The sequence below is a fragment of the Phaseolus vulgaris genome, chromosome 10, assembly GCF_000499845.2.
Source record: "Phaseolus vulgaris cultivar G19833 chromosome 10, P. vulgaris v2.0, whole genome shotgun sequence".
Classification (NCBI taxonomy): domain Eukaryota; kingdom Viridiplantae; phylum Streptophyta; class Magnoliopsida; order Fabales; family Fabaceae; genus Phaseolus; species Phaseolus vulgaris.
The window spans coordinates 36,339,337-36,356,708 of NC_023750.2; the positions used below are offsets into that span (position 1 = coordinate 36,339,337).

General features: G+C 28.9%; 2 protein-coding genes and 1 non-coding gene across 6 annotated transcripts; 2 read left to right on the plus strand and 1 right to left on the minus strand.

The window, feature by feature from the left end:
• The first annotated feature begins 3,035 nt into the window (after window positions 1-3,035).
• Window positions 3,036-4,133, plus strand: LOC137817994 (uncharacterized). Its single transcript, XM_068621220.1, has 2 exons — window positions 3,036-3,881; window positions 3,996-4,133. Exons 1-2 carry the CDS (start codon window positions 3,036-3,038, stop codon window positions 4,131-4,133), a joined length of 984 nt encoding a protein of 327 aa, XP_068477321.1.
• Window positions 4,134-6,163: 2,030 nt separating this feature from the next.
• Window positions 6,164-14,082, plus strand: LOC137819127 (MATH domain and coiled-coil domain-containing protein At3g58250-like). 4 transcript variants are annotated; one of them, XM_068622886.1, is made up of 3 exons: window positions 6,164-6,387; window positions 6,475-6,635; window positions 6,842-7,573. In XM_068622886.1, the coding sequence occupies exons 1-3, from the start codon at window positions 6,263-6,265 to the stop codon at window positions 7,450-7,452; spliced, it is 897 nt and encodes a 298-aa protein (XP_068478987.1). In that variant the 5' UTR covers window positions 6,164-6,262; the 3' UTR covers window positions 7,453-7,573. The 4 variants fall into 4 exon arrangements, with proteins under 4 accessions (XP_068478987.1, XP_068478986.1, XP_068478985.1 ...); XM_068622885.1 differs by lacking the exons at window positions 6,475-6,635; window positions 6,842-7,573 and adding exons at window positions 12,957-13,117; window positions 13,349-14,082 and having other exon boundaries at window positions 6,233-6,387; XM_068622884.1 differs by lacking the exons at window positions 6,164-6,387; window positions 6,475-6,635; window positions 6,842-7,573 and adding exons at window positions 12,530-12,869; window positions 12,957-13,117; window positions 13,349-14,082.
• A 758-nt stretch (window positions 14,083-14,840) lies between these two features.
• On the minus strand, window positions 14,841-14,914 carry TRNAV-CAC (transfer RNA valine (anticodon CAC)). The gene has a single exon. It is a non-coding gene; the product is annotated as a tRNA-Val (tRNA).
• Between the last annotated feature and the right edge of the window lie 2,458 nt (window positions 14,915-17,372).

Sequence of the window (17,372 nt, forward strand, 5' to 3'; positions counted from 1 at the left end):
GAGATCCGTCAAAATCTAATCAGGCTTAGTAGGTCAGAGCCTTAGAAGAAGTGAAGACCAATCTCTAGAGAAAGGAGTCTTGAAGCCATGTTGGCCACAACATCAAAAGGATCCTTGTTGTTGTAATTTACCTTCTCATCATGCCTTCTACTGTAAGATTTCATTATGAGTTGTTAAATATACTTTGTTGGGATTGGATGACAGTGTGATATATTTGGAGTTATTATTGTTTGTAGATGCATGTTTTTCTTTTGTATTAAACTTCCTTGTGTCTGATAATGTGCTTAATACTCAACGATGAGGATCGACCATTGATTGTCCATAGGGCATGAATGACACCAAAAGGTGATTTCATGTTTTTGAACCCTATTCAACCAATCATGGGACTCAATGGTCGTAGAGCGCAGAACTTATATCATAGTGAACTGTTCCATATTGCATATGTGATATCATAATAGTGACTTACTGCTTTAGATGACCTTGCGCGAGGAATCTTCCTGGGTTGGCCAAAACTGGAACATGGATTTTGAATGAAACATTACATATATGAATAGCAATAACAAAGGAAAGACACATGGTTATTCCAATTCCAACATCTGTACTATGATGATATTTCCTTGCTTTCGTGATTGATCTAATACTTCATGTAACAACGTTTTTTTTTTAAAAACAAACAAAACCCTTGCCCTCCGTCACGCACCATTCTTCTTCTTTCTTCTTTCTCCCTCCATCTCTCCCTTTTATCTTCTCTCTTAATTTCTCACTTCATACCTCATCTATTTTAGAATTTGATCATACCATGTTGTAGTTGAGGAGCTAAGGAACATTTCTACCTGGTCAGAATTTCAAACAGAGTAAGTTCATTTTTACTCTAAATATTCTTTGTTCTCTGTTTTTCCTTAGGATTTAGTCATCAATCTTGGTGGAGTCAGTTGAGAAGATTAATCCTCTCAACTTATTCTACTATATACTGAATTTATGTTTTGTTTGGATAAAATGTATTAGGCCCTTAAATTTTGAAGCTTATCCAGACTAGGAGGATAAAATTATAGAAGTTGCTTGGAAAGCAAGCAATTAAGGTAAGAGAATCTAACTTTAAATCTCAATAGTACCCTAGGCTAGAAGATCTGCATATGGAGGGGACGTGGTCCCAATATTCAAATTCTCTTGCAGGGATGTTATTTATTTATATATTGTGTGTTTGTTTATATATTATTTAAACTTTATAAATATTATATTTTGATAGTTTGAAAGTTAAATATTGTTTTGATGTTGGAAAAGTTCTTGAATGATATAAATTTTTAAATGTTCTGATTGAATGATATGTATTATATATGAATGATGAAAATTGTATGAAATTGATGTCATACATTTCGGATAATGTATGAGTTGTTATTTGATGGTACATTAAGTATGAAAAACCTATGTTTAACAGAGATCCTCTGGCTTCATTGATGATCTAACTCATTTAAACTAAAATATCAGGTGGTGAGAAGCTGAGAGGGAGTTCATACACACCGGGTCCTGCTTACACTCGGTATTGGATGTTTGAACTTACCCTAATCCTTTCTATTGGATTCGCTGATAATCTTTGGATCAGGTGTTAGTCTCTGGTAGGGGCATACTTAATGAGTCCTCCGGAAGATGAAGTGGGATTGAAATGAAATCCAATGATTGTGATTGAAAATAGATCCATGTGTGGTCTATATGAATGGTAAAATTAATATTGAAATTTTATATGACAACATTTAAAGAAATGTTTATAAATGATTTGTTTGATTGGTTCATTTTGCAAAAATTAGATATGATATGAAATTTCTTTCCTTAGCTTACCCTTGTTTTTCTTGTTGTGTTTGAACTACGATGACTGTACTAAGTACACGAGCATATGACCATACAAGTGTTGGAGGTTCTAGAGGGCATTAGGATGTTCTTTTGAACCGTATATTGTAAATATTTGTATTTCCATAAGTCCTAATCATGTATTAGGACTGTTTTGAAAAGCTCCAAGTTTGTATAGAAATCGGTACAACTTTTATTGTAATATATGTAATTTATGGGGTGTTACATTTAATGGTATCAGAGCAGTTCATCCTTAGGATAACCTGAGGGTAGTGGGTTTATTGTGTTTCTCCTGCGTGTAAATTTTTGTTTAAGTCTAGCTTTAAGGCTTAGCTAAAAGTGCCTAATAGGATGTTTAACAATGTTGTTTTCTTGAAATTTTGTTTGTACTTGAGTCAAAGTAGTTGTTATGAATAAAAATGAAAGTATTAAGAATGAAAAAAATCTTGATAGAGTGGTAAGGGTGCACACTCATGAACAGATCAAGATTATTTTCTATCTTAATTCTAAATAGCTAAAGTACATTTTAGAGATAAGTTTTGATTGGTTTTTACCTGTTTCGTATGATTATTTCTTTTAAGTTAATTTGTCTTAAAGATGTAGCGGGAAATTTTTAGTAATTTCTAATTCAATTCTTTATGTGCTTAGAAGATGGCACGTAGACCACCTACTCCACCTCCACCAGTAGATATTCCCAACTTAGCTCGGGAAATAGAGATGATGGCAACAACCTTGCAACAATAGAGTGCTACTATGGCACAACAACATCAGGCCGCCCTTCATCAATTAGAAATAACTAGATTAGCAGCTGAAACGTCTCAGCTTCATCAACAACCTCACACCTTTAGTCTAGAGGATTTTCTGAGACACAATCCACCCAAGTTTAATGGGTGAGAGATATAAAAAGAATCTTTGAAGCTACTCAATGCTTTGAAGAGAGAAAGTTATTCTATGCCATTTATGTACTAACTGAAGAAGCTTGATTCTAGTGGATAGGCATAAAGCAAATGATGGAAGACAGAGGAGAAGATGCCACTTGGGAGAACTTCAAAGTAAGATTCTTGGAGGAGTATTTTCCTGATAGTGTCAGATATGCAAAAGAAATTGAATTCATGCAGCTGGAACAAGGAAATCTTTCAGTCACTGAATATGATACTAGGTTCAAACACCTAGCTAGATTCTACACCCAGACCATGACTGAGGTTTGGAGATGTAGAAAATTTGAGTTCGGGTTGAAGCAAGAGCTTAAAGAAGTGGTGATTCCTATGTCTATTAGAGATTTCCTTGCTCTAGTGGAGAAAGCAAAAGTAGTGGAGAGTTTGAAAAGTAGTAGCAGACTTGCCAAGCCACAAGTGGGAGGACCTTCTAGAAGCACACCCAAATATGAAGATAAAAAGAAGCCTTATTCCAGATCTCAATACTTCAGGAGTGGAGGGCCTACTTCTCAGTTGCTACTAAATGTCAAATGTTTTAGATGTGGTGGGGAACACATAGTTAAATTTTTTCCTCATTCAGTGTCAAACGTTACATGTGATAGATGCCATAGATATGGTCATGCTACGAAGGACTGTCGTGCCAGACTTCCAGTCCCAAATATTACTGGAATGCGACAGAATAATAATCAGAAACCTAGAACAGCAGGCAAAGTTTTTGCTATTAATGGAGCTGAAGCTTCACAATCTGATAGCCTTGTTAGAGCTATTTGTTCTATCCTTGGAACACAGTTATCTGTATTGTTTGATTCTGGGGCAACCCATTCTTTTATATCTTTTGATTGTGCTAAGAAACTTAAGTTGCCAGTCCGAGAGTTAGAATTTGAGTTGGTGATATCTACAACAACAGAAGGTATTATAGTAACTTCTTCCATGTGTGCTGAGTGTTCAGTAATTATAGATGGGCAGAGATACAAGATCAACATTATTTGTATACCTTTGAAAGATTTAGAGGTTATATTGGGAATGGATTGGTTATCTGCTAATCATATCCTTATAGATTGTGGTCAGAAGAAGTTAATTTTCCCTGGATTAGAAGGAATGCAGGTTATCTCAGCTCATCAGTTTGAAAGAGAGATACAATAAGGTGCAAAATGTTTTATGCTCTTGGCTTGTTCTATAGTTACAAATAAAGTACAAAAAGAGATGTTTGTAGTTCAGGTGTTTATTGATGTATTTCCTGGTGAGATTCTTGGACTTCAACCAAAAAGAGAGATAGAGTTTGCAATTGACTTGATTCCTGGAGCAGGCCCTGTGTCAATTTTTCCATATCGAATGGCACCAACAGAGTTAGCTTAATTGAAGAAATAACTAGAAGATTTATTGGAGAAACAATTCATTTGACCTAGTGTTTCTCCATGGGGAGCTCCAGTGTTATTAGTGAAGAAGAAGGATGGTTCATCACATTTATACTTAGATTATAGACAATTAAACAAGTTAACAATAAAGAATAAATATCCTCTTCCTAGAATTGACGATCTGATGGATCAGTTGCATGGGGCAGTTGTCTTTTCTAAACTAGATCTACGCTCAGGTTATCACCAAATTTTAGTGAAAGCGGAAGATGTTCAGAAGACTGCTTTTAGATCAAGGTATGGTCACTATGAATTTTTGGTCATGCCATTTGGTGTGACCAATGCTCCAGCTATCTTCATGGATTATATGAATTGGATATTTAGACCTTTTCTTGATAAGTTTGTGGTAGTGTTCATAGATGATATCTTGATCTATTCTCGTACAAGTGAAGAACATGCAGAACATCTTAGAACTATCCTGAACATTTTGAGAGAAAAATAATTATATGCTAAACTTTCAAAATGTGACTTCTGGATGTCAGAAATACAATTTTTAAGACATGTTATCTCTGCACAGGGAATATCAGTAGATCTTTCTAAAGTGTAGGTTGTACTTTAGTGGGAACGTCCTAAAACTGTTACAGAAATTAGAAGCTTTGTCGGGTTAGCAGAATATTACAGAAGATTTATAGAAGGTTTTTCTAAAATAGTGGCTCCTTTGACTATAAAGGATCATCCTTTTGCATGGACTGAACAATGTGAGAGAAGCTTTGAAGAGTTGAAAAGAAGGTTGACTAATGCTCCTGTATTGACAATCCCTTATATCAATCAGTCTTTTGAAGTTTTCTGTGATGCTTCCTATCAGGAATTGGGTTATGTTCTGATGCAGAATAAGAAAATATAATTTAATTGATTGTTAACTTTGAAATTTATTTTACTTTATTTTTAAATCATAATTATTTTCATCTCTATCTGTGATGATCTAATTATGAGATTATTATGCATATAAAGATTGTTGATGGCACTATTTTTATGATACCAAATAAAAAAAAAACTATGACATTAAGAAAGACTAAAGACTATCGTTAATACGATTGTAACTTGAATATTTGTGAATATATACTGATTAAAATAGTATAACACATTTTACACATTCCCTCTTTTGAATCGATTAATAAAAAACAAATACTATCACCAAGCATAATTTTAAGTCATCAGTAATAAAATGATAAAAACACTGATTATAAAATTAAAAGTTGTCTTTTTCCAATAAAACATAAATATACTCATTTTTTTCTATAGTTTTTAGTGTATTTTTATATGATTTATAATATTTTAATTTTTTTAATCAATGTTCTTTCTAAAATGATAGAATATCTTTATGGAAGATATCTGGAAATTGTTTTGGATGGTTAAAAATAACTCTTTCATTAGATAATTCTCTATTACATCCTAAAATTATCTAAACATTTTATTATTATTTTTTATAAGCAACTCAACTTTAAAATAAAACAAAATATTTTCCTTTAGTTTTAGATTTTTTAATTTAAATATGTAATAGGCAGAAATTACAAATAGGCACCAACATCAATTGCAGAATTTCTTTTATTTTTAAATATAAAAGTTTTTCTTATTGATCATATTACTCATAAAAATAGAATGTGAAGTGGTTGTTGAAATTGAAAAAAAAGATTTGTCTGACACCACATATACCTTCCAAATTCTGCAACAGTGAATCTTTTCATATTCCAAAACAACCTTTTCATATTCCATTTTAGAAAACAGAACATCTTTTGGGATTCTTAAATCTTTTTAATGCATAACTTCACTTCCTACTTTATTTTTAAAATTCAATTTTATTTTCCTTCTCACATGCTAACTCTATAAAACCAGATGACAGTTGCTTCTCTCATATCATTCTCACATTCATACCAATCTACTTGTTTTTGTTACAAATTCATTCTAGTCAGTAATCCCTATATTTCATATTTTCTTCAACTTTTTCTTTTTTGTTTGTATTCAACATTCCAAACTTCCAAAATTTAACTTCATCTCTAATTTGTGTGTGATTATCTACTAGGGTTCATCCGCTCTAATTTTTTTTCCAAGTGGATATTAACATTTGTTTCCTCAATGGGGAATAACAAGAAAAGGCTTAAGTTGATGTTTGAGAAGTATACTTGGAACATCACCAACTTCTCTAAAGTTTTTTCCTTTCAACTTTTCTCCGACAAATTTATACTCGATGGCCAGACATGGTACTTTGTTCAAATTTTGCTTACTGATTACGCTTCTCACAATGTTTTCTTTTGTTTGTTTTAATAATGTTTTAACTTTTCTTTTAGGCAGATTTTTATCACCCTAATTCCGAGCAAGGACGATTACTTGGAAATTTATTTAAAAGCAGATACGGAATCTTCTAATTTACGTGTGGGCTGGGAAAAAGCTGCAAATTTCAGATTTGCTGTAATCAACCAGGTTAATGACAAAATGACTATAAGAAAAGGTATTTTTCATACTTTAGTCTTTCTAAATTTTAGGTTTTGTTCACTGCTTTTGTCAAAGTAGACCTTGTAATCTATTTAAGACCAACTTATTATGCTTTGGGAGGAGAGATTTTGGGTGGAAGAATCAAATTATGATTTGTTTTAACCTTAATGAGTCAATTTTTTTAACCTGAAACAACTAACCCTTGGTATATGAATTTTCCAGGATATGATTATGCATCTGGCAATAGTTGTTTCGGTCATATCTCATCTTCACATGGACTTAAAGACCCTGGTAGTGGATTTATTGTGAATGATACTTGTGTGATTGAAGTTGGGACTTTTGTCACCAAATATGTGGATGAGAATAAAGAATATCAGCCTGTTTGCAAGATTGATGACAATCCTACGAAGGACAACAATAATCCTTTACTTCATGAAATGTTCAGAAGTTCATATGAAAAAATAGAGGAAGATTTTGTTCCGCTATTAGTAGAAGCATGTTCACAGCATCCCTCACTTGTTGTAAGTCAGGAGAAGAGAAGTTGCAGGTTTACTGAATGGGCATTCACAGCTTTGGGTCGAGTTCTTCATTTCCTCAATACTAAAAAATTAAAAGATATGGATGAAGAAGCATGTAATCATCTCCAAATTTTGTGGGATGAACTTAAGACATGTGGGTTTGATTTGACTTGGTTAGAGTTTTATGTTGAATCTGCGTTGAATGTGAAAGATTATATGGAGAATGTTGATGAGATGAGAAAGAGTTTGTCTGCTTTAAAGATTGAAACAGATAAGTTGAAGGCAAGGTTGATTGAAAGAGAGACACAAACTTGAAATGTCAATTTGGAACAATTATAAGGATTTTGAAGGGAAGCATTCATAATATGAATTTCTTTTGGAGACTGATTAGCTTCATCTAATGTCAATTTAGTTTTATGAAACTTCTGATTGGTGCTGATATTGCAATTTGATTAATGATTATGATAGTATTTGCTCTAGAGATTATATTTAATATGTTAGAATTAATTGTAATTTTGACTTTTTATATTTTAAGAAATCTTTAATTTTAGTTTCTAAAATTATTTTTCATAATTTTGATAATTTAATTTCTAATTATATTTAATTTTTCTCTTTAATTTTTTTTAAATAGGTTTTGTAAAATGTCAATATATAAAACTACAGTTGATCATTTTGTGGAAGTTATGTGTTTTATATATTCATGTATTGACACATTAACTTATTAATTAGTTTAGATTAACTTTTTTAATTTTAATTTTGAATAATATGAACATAATAAATATAATTATTTTTTTATAAAGTAGAATAAATAATTAAATTTGAGTAAATTTATAGGTGTCTCGTCTAGATCCATATACAATTGATTATATGCTATTGCATTTCTACTTTCATAAAAGTTTAATTTCTAATATGTAATTTGGATTTTGTATATTTTCTAAGTTGTTTTTTTTTTATATTTCGGATTATATAATAAAGATACATTTTAAAATATATCTCTAGATCTAAAAATATTTTTCAAAATGCATATTCAAAATACATTTGTAATCCAAAATATAAATATTTTTAAGAGATAAATTTATCATTTTAAAATTTCAATACAAGAGGCATACCCAAATCCAAATCTCAAAATTCTATATAGGAGGTTATTGTAACATTGGAGGAAGAATTAATATAATAAAGGTGATTTTCAATTTAACAAAGAAAGAAAAAATTTAGTGGCACTTGTTCACCTAAATTTTTATTATAAAATAAATAACATTAGGAAATTTAGAAACATATGTTATGATTGTATTTAGTAAGGTTAATAAATTATGCGTATATTTTGTAAGATTAATAAAAATAACTTATATTAGATTTTCTAAAAATGAAAAGAAATGTGAAAGTAGTTTAAATTGATAAATAAAAATAAATTTATAAAAATTATATTAGATTAGTACCTATTAGATTAACTAGCTTAGATTAATTATATTAGAAAAAATATTCATTTTAAAATATATAAAATTATAATTACATAATAAATAATCATGTTTGTTTATAAATAAATAAAAATATCTAAAAAAATTCTTATTATTTTTGTAAGCAACCCAACTTTAAAAAAAATATTATTTTACTTCAATTTTAGACTTTTCATTTAAATAAAATTAAATATAAATTATTTAATTGTGATGTAATAAGCAGAAATTACAAATATGCACCAACTTCAATTGCAGAAATCATTAGTCATGGTGTTTTTATCTTAAAACTCACATCAGGTATAAATAAAAATAAAAATAACACTATGTTTAAATCACTTTGTCAAAAAAAGAGAGTAAGATTTCTGTTATTCAATTTCTAAATTTTAAAGTATTCACAATAGTAGGAAATATTAATCATAACATTTAATATTTATAAGATTTTGTATCAAAGAAAGAGCTAAAATTTGTATAGTAAAAGATAAAAAATTCTCAAATTTTGAAAGAAAAAAAGTCATATTGTAAAAGAAAAAAAAATCTAGAATCTCAAAAAGTTACTCAAAATCTTAAATAAAATTTATTATTAAAAAAATTAAATAAGATATTAAAAGATGAAAAGAATTAGTGGAATGTGATCTTACACTAAAAGGATGTATTAGAATCCCATAAGCTTGACCTAGACAGAACCCAATGCCACCATTTACCTTCCATAACCAACTTTTCATTTCCCCTTTTTAAAAAAAATACATATTTTCGGATTAAACTTCATTTCTTATCTTATTTTTAATATTTCCTACTCAAATAGATTCGTGTTAATGTCACGTGAGAATAAATATTTACAAATAATTTGATAGGCGTTCGATAATGTCAATATAATAGTTTCTAAATAATTTTGATATTATCTTAACAAGTGAATTTAAGTTTAAGTCAATTTTACAAAATTAATAGATAAAATTTATACTTTATACTTACTTGTGCACTATAAAATGTACACTATGAAATGATCTTATAGTTGAAGTAGGTCTTCTAACACTACACTTTACGTTTTTTATTGTTTCTGTTTTTCTTTCATTCCTTTTAGTTAAACTTCCATGACATTAGTGTTGTTATTGGAATTGAAAACCACTAAAGAATGCAACTCTCCAACCATTTTTCAATCTACTTTTGTTTTCATCCCTTGCCATCTATCTAATTCCCCCTTAAATAGAATGAATAAAACTTAAAGAATTTGAATATTCTCTTTATATCAAAGAAAACAATTCATGTCATTTTCCAAATGAATATGGTAGAACTAATTGTAATTTTGATATTTAATATTTAAAAAAATTGATTTCATAATGTCACAATTAAATATAAAAAATTAGTAAAACTTGTTGTGTCATCAGACTTAAACAAAAGATATTTCAACTGATTTAAAATTCGAATCAACTAACTAAAATTAACACAAATTTAAAAATAAAACTTTCAAAAGAGATTTCAAATCATACAAACTTAGATCATAACTATGTGCAAATTAAAAACTAAAAATCTACCAAACTATACACACACACAAATTCTTCATGGCAGATTTGAAAATCATCAAAGTCACCTTGTTCAACATTAATGAGTACCATGACGAGGTCTCGTGGTGTGTTACCAAATGCTGAGATGATGAGGTCATGTAGTGTACTATCTGAATCTCTAAGATCTCAAGGTCCTGTAGTGTACTACTGATAAATGTATAATCATAGTTGAATTCATAGGATAAACGACATGTACAATGGAAGGAATAAGCACAATTATCATCAAGGAACATGTCAAAACACTCTAACTCAAGTTGCACATGAAGAACATGAAGAAAACAAGGAATGTGCAGATAATTGTGAAGATAAGTGCAAAAAAAAAAAAGGCAAACAAGGAAGGAGTTGTAGAGCCAATTCGCGAGTGCATGGAGAAGGGCTCAATAGAATGAAAATACCAAAACAATGAGCGCATCTTCATTCATCGAGCAAATTGAGGCCAAAACACATGAAGTTTCGAAAGACTGAAGCCCTGAGCAAATTCCAAAGGGATGCGCAGATCAAATACTTAACCATGAAGAAAATCCAAATTCGCTTAAGAAGGGCTCAAGCCTAAAAAACCAAAGTTGGACTTGGAAAATTTAGCTTGTATCTAAAGCCAATATAACCTTAACTTATAACCAATATTTGGAAGAGATTTGAAGGATCTAAGGCTAATCCCTGACGAATCTCTAACTTTGGAATCCTCGAAAGCCTAAAGATTGAAGATTAAAGCTAAAAAGGATTGATTAAGGATGAAGAGAGCTATTATGATGAACAAATTGTTAATCCCCATGATCCATGTGAAGCTTAATTCAAAAGCTATAAATAGGGACTTTGGTTTAACATCCAAAGCATTGAGAGGTCTTGAGAAATCTAGAGAAAACCCATTGAGAGGTACTGAAAGATACATAGAGGTATCAAGAATTTGGGTTAGAAAGATCAAGTGAGATCCTTAGAGAGACTTAAATAATGATGTTCTGTTGATTCAAACTCAAAGAGCCTGAACCTTCAGAATCCAATCAGGCTAAGTAGGTGAGATCCTCATAAGAAGTGAAGACCAATCTCTAGAGAAGGGAGTCTTGAAGCCATGTTGGCCACAACATCAATAGGATCTTTGTTGTTGTAATTTAGCTTCTCATCATGCGTTGTACTGTAAGATTTGATTATGAGTTGCTAAATATACTTTATTGGGATTGGATGACACTGTGATATATTTGGAGTTAATGTTGTTTGTAGATGCATGTGTTCTCTTTTGTAATAAACTTCATTGGGTCGGTAGTGTGCTTAATACTCAACTGTGAGGGTCGACCATTGATTATCCAGAACTTGGGTTGGTCAAAACTGGAACATGATTTTTGAATAAAACATTGCATATATGAATAACAATATCAAAGGAAAGACACATGGTTATTCCAATTTCAACATATGTACTATATCGATATTTCTTTGCTTTCATGATTGATCTAACACTTCACCTCTCAATCTAAATATTAATTAGTATGTTGTTATTATTATTATTACTATTACTCTTACTATTATTATTATTATTATTATTATTATTATTATTATTATTATTATTATTATTATTATCATCCTCATCATATACGTAAACCATCTCCAATTCATGTTTCACTTCATTATAAAAGATAAAATACACTTTGATATCATTAATTTCCTATGGATCCATTGGTTGTACTACAGTTGTCTCTATCCTCTTTTTGACTAAAAGAGTGGAACTTATCTGAGCTTAATTAATTTACACCAAAGATCTCTGACATCTTGCCAGTTATTAACACAAACCACTCATCAAGTACCCAAGTGCTCAAAATGTCAAGGTCCAACTCCACATCCCGAAATCTAGGCAACAATTTAAAAATGATGATTAACGGTACTTGGACCTACTCGGATCTAACCTAGTCATCCATATATAGGAGCAATACCATCACCATAAATAGGTGAAGACCAAAGGAGAAAAGGTAATAAATTTTTGACTTTATTATATACTCACTACTTCGAGAAGTGACTTAAACATCGGAATATAATCACAAGTACCTTATCAAGGACTTGAAGATCGAATACTCCATATCCTAAATAATTAAAAGAGTGCGTAAAATAGAAATTAAACCCTATAAAAATATTAACAAACAATAAAATTTATTATTTATAAGACTTTCTATAAGAAAAAGCTAAGATTTGTATAGTAAAAAATAACAAAAATTCTCAAATTTTGAAAGAAAAAAGTCATATTGTAAAAGAAAAAAAAAATCTAGAATCTTAAATGCTATTTAAAATCTTAAATAAAATTTATTAGTAAAACAAAAAATTAAATAAGATATTAAAATGAAAAATAAAATAGGGGAATGTTATCTTACACTAAAAGGATGCACTAGAATCCGAGAGTGGCAACGCAGCTTACAAAAGTTTGGTCTAAACGGAACACATTAATGATTTTGCAAACTTTTCAAGTCTTTTTTTCTGTCCTACCAAAACTTGAAAAGTTCTTTGAGTATAAGAAATGACTGCATTATGTTTTCGTTGTTGTGTGTGAATATCTACTAGGGTTCATCCGTTCTTATTTTTTTCCTCTATCAGGTTGAAATTTGTAAGTTCCTGAAATGGGGAATAGCAAGAAAAGGCTTAAGTTGATGTTTGAGAAGTATACGTGGAACATCACCAACTTCTCTAAAGTTTTTTCCTTTGAACTTTTCTCCGACAAATTTATACTCGATGGCCACACATGGTACTTTGTTCAAATTTTGCTTACTGATTACGCTTCTCACAATGTTTTCTTTTGTTTGTTTTAATAATGTTTTAACTTTGCTTTTAGGCAGATTGTTATCACCCCAATTGGGAGCATGGACGATTACATTGATATTTATTTAGAAGCAGATAAGGATTGTGCTAATGTACCTGAGGGCTGGAAAAAGGCTGCAAATTTCAGTTTTGCTGTAACCGACCAGGTTAATGACAAAATGACTATAAGAAAAGGTATTTTTCATACTTTGGTCTTTCTAAATTTTAAGTTTTGTTCACTGTTTTTTTGTCAAAGTAGACCTTGTAACTATCTAAAAACCAACTTATTATGCTTTGTGTTAGAGGATAAGGTTTGGGAGGAGAGATTTTTTGGGTAGAAGAATCAAATTATGATTTGTTTTGACCTTAAATGAGTATATTATTTTCAATCCGAAACAACTAACCCTTGGTATATGAATTTTCCAGGATTTGAATTTGAGTATAGTGCAAATGACTATAGTTGGGGTATTGATGATTTCTTACCTTTACAGGAACTTAAAAACCCTGGTAGCGGGTTTATTGTGAATGATACTTGTGTGATTGAAGCTGGGATTTTTTTCACCAAGTATGTGGATGAGAATAGTGAATATCAGCCTGTTTGCAAGATTGATGACAACCCTACGAGGGACCGCAATAATCCTTTATTTCATAAAATGTTCAGAAGCTCATATGAAAATGTGGATCAAAAGTTTGTTCCACTATTAGTAGAAGCATGTTTACAGCATCCCTCACTTGTTGTAAGTCAGGAGAAGAGAAGTTGCAGGTTTACTGAATGGGCATTCTCAGCTTTGGGTCGAGTTCTTCATTTCCTCAAGACTAAAACAGTGAAAGATATAGATGATGAAGCATGTAATCATCTTCAAATTTTGTGGGATGAACTTAAGACATTTGGGTTTGATTTGACTTGGTTAGAATTTTATGTTGAATCTGCCTTGGGTGCGAAAGATTATATGGAGAATATTGATGAGATGAGAAAGAATGTGTCTGCTTTAAAGATTGAAACAGAGAAGTTGAAGGCAAGGTTGATTGAAAGAGAGACAAAACTTGAAATGTCAAGTAAGGAGTTGATGAAAGCAGAGAAAATATGTGAAAACTCAATTTGGATGTCAAAATCAGGATATTGAAGGGAAACATTCAGAAGATGAATTTCTTTTGGAGACTAACTATTTAGTTTTACGAAATTGCTGTTGATATTACAATTTGATTAATGATTATGATAATCTTTGCTGTAGAGATTATCAACTATATCTGAAGAAACAAGAAATCAAGTCAATCTCATTTTCCAAATGAATATGTTAGAACTAATTGTAATTTTGGCTTTTTATATTTTAAGAAATCTTTAATTTTTGTTTCTTAAATTATTTTTCATAATTTTGATAATATAATTTCTAATTATATTTAATTTTTCTCTTTGCTTTTTTTTTAAAAAAAAATATAGGTTTTGTAAAATGTCAATATATAAAACTACAATTAATCAGTATTGACACATTTGTTTACCTAACTTATTAATTAACTTGTATTAACTCTTTTTATAATTTTAATTTTGAATAAGAGGAACATAATAAATTTTTAAGTATTCATAGTAGGGAATATTAATCATAAAATTTAATATTTATAAGATTTTGTATCAAAGAAAGAGCTAAGATTTGTATAGTAAAAGATAAAAAAAATCTCAAATTTTGAAAGAAAAAAAGTCATATTGTAAAAGAATAAAAATTCTAGAATCTAAAAAGGTTACTCAAATCTTAAATAAAATTTATTATTAAAACAAAAAATTAAATAAGATATTAAAAGATGAAAAAAAATTAGTGGAATGTGATCTTACACTAAAAGGATGTATTACCTTCCAAAATCTGCAATTATTTTTATAAAACTAATTTTTAATATAAAAAATTAGACTAAAGGAATAATTAAAAAATGTCTGAGCCCGGGTTCGAACCGGGGACCTCTAGTGTGTGAGACTAGCGTGATAACCAACTACACCACCCAGACTCCTTTGAAAATAATAAATAAAACATTGTACTTACACTTGTATTTTCTTCACAGAGAGATAAATTGTTTGTTTTATGTGCAATGTGGACCTCACCATCATCATTATTATTTAGTAGAATAACAATAAAAATTAAAATATTTAAATAATGATTATATATTATAATAAAATAAATCTTTATTTCAGTAAGTATGCTGAAAATTTATTTTATAATAATATTTTTTAAATATTGATTTTTTAATATTTTTGTGTAAAAAATAAATAAAAAATCATGTTTTAGATCTATAAAATTATATTTAAAATCATGCTTTAGATTTTTTTTTTTTAAATTTCACCTATTGTCACTTGAAAATAATTTTTTTGTTAAAAATAAAAACATTTAAAGAAAATCAAACATGTTCATGAGTAGTAAAATTAAGCTTGTTTTCGGTATGAAAAAAAAACAATAAAAAAATAGATTGATTCTCTATCTGTGAAATTAAATTTAGTTTAGTTTTTTCATTAGTCGATAAATATTTTGGTTATTATTTTTAAACTATTAATAACAGTCGCAAAACAATAACTTTTACATATTAACCCTAAACCACACACTATAATTAAAAAATGTAAAGATGTTAACTAAAAATTAAAATAACTAGCACCAACCACTTTGAAAAATATTTCTTTTTTTTTGGTCTTGTCTCTTATAAGTGTATATGAATAAATTTATCCAAATCAATATAATAATTTTATATATTAACTTCTGTATAAAAATGTTCATCTTACAATGATCTCTTATGTGATTTGAGTTTTTGTTTGTTTGTTTTCGTTTCGCCAAATATTATCTCTTCATAAATACCATTAACAAAAACAATAATTATAATGATTAAAATAATAGTAGAAATTAATCTTCTCTTTTACAAGTTTGATCTTTGATTTATATATCACCATATTTTTATTCATAAATTTCTTTTGATTTCAATAATGTCTCGAAAATGTTGTAATATTTTTGTTTGATTTCAATAATGTCTCGACAATGTTGTAATATTTTTGTTCCATATGGTATGTTATATATTTTAGAATAACTATATGGTGTATCAAAGAGAAGTAAGGTGTAATGACTATGATAACATATTATATAGTGCACTTTAAGCTTAAGTCAACTCCATAAAATCAGTTCATGGGTGATGTTTGCATCCACTTATATACAATGAAATATTCTCATCTCTAATTGATGTGAGATCTCCAATAGAAATTGTACACTATCAAGTCTTAACAAATGTTAAATCACACTACTTAATGAGAGTGTTATTAAGCCTTAGAAATTGTAAATAGAAAACATGATTTTGTTTGTCTTGACAAACTCTTTAAGATCTTTAAGATTTGTACATGTGGTTGTAGATTTCATGTCGATTAGAATTAATGACATTTCATTGTATATAAATGGTTGCAAATATTTTCTTATAAACCAGTTTTATAAGATTGAATTATACTTAAAATTTATTTTTTAATATCTATCATGAAAATAATTTTAGTTTGGGATGATAATTTCTAGATGAAGTGAAAATTTCATACGAAAAAACGTGTTATTAACATTTTCTATTTCTCTTTCTCCTCTATGTTATCTAATGAAGAATGAAGATGGTGGAGAAGAATCACCAATATCACACCAACGAAGAAGATGGTTATTAATGTTGATGATTTGGAAAGTAATAATGAAGTCATTATGCGTTGTGTTCCAATCTTTAAGCTCAAAAACTTTTGTTCTTCAAAAATTGCTCACCAAAAATTGCTCAAATGACTTTTCAATTTTGAAGCTAGTAAATTTATTAATAAATCAAGTTTGGTTTGTATTTGCATCATGTTAACACGTTATCAAAGTGTTGATGTTTTAAATATGAATATTTCAAGAGATTGATAATTGACTTTTAATTATGAATATTTCAAAGAGATGGATCATTATTGACTTTTAATTATGAATATTTCGCTTTTATTGAAAAAAAATTCTTTACAAAATAAAGGCATAATATGATTTTAACTTAAAACGCCTAATTAATTTTATATATTTTTATAATTATTTATGAAAAAATTACAGGAACAAAGGCGGCTTTAAAAATTTTGACCTCTTAATAGTTGGTTAAAAAAAATTAAATAATATAATAATTATGAAAAAAAATGTGAATGATATAAATTATAATTAATAGTTAAACTCGATATTCGATTTAATCTAAAAGGATTGTGGTTGTTTTTTTTTTATATTTATCCTTTTATACATTTTTCATTAAAACATATTTTTTAATATTAACCTCAAATCATGTAATAAAAGGGACACAATAACAACTTATGAATTAATGAAACCCAATAAACTTGTAATTATTATATTAAAACAGTAAGACATGATTTTGAGTATAAGACTAAAGAAAAAAAAATTAATTTTGAGTATTAGTAAAATAGTAAAAAGTGAAGTTTTTAACAAAAAGA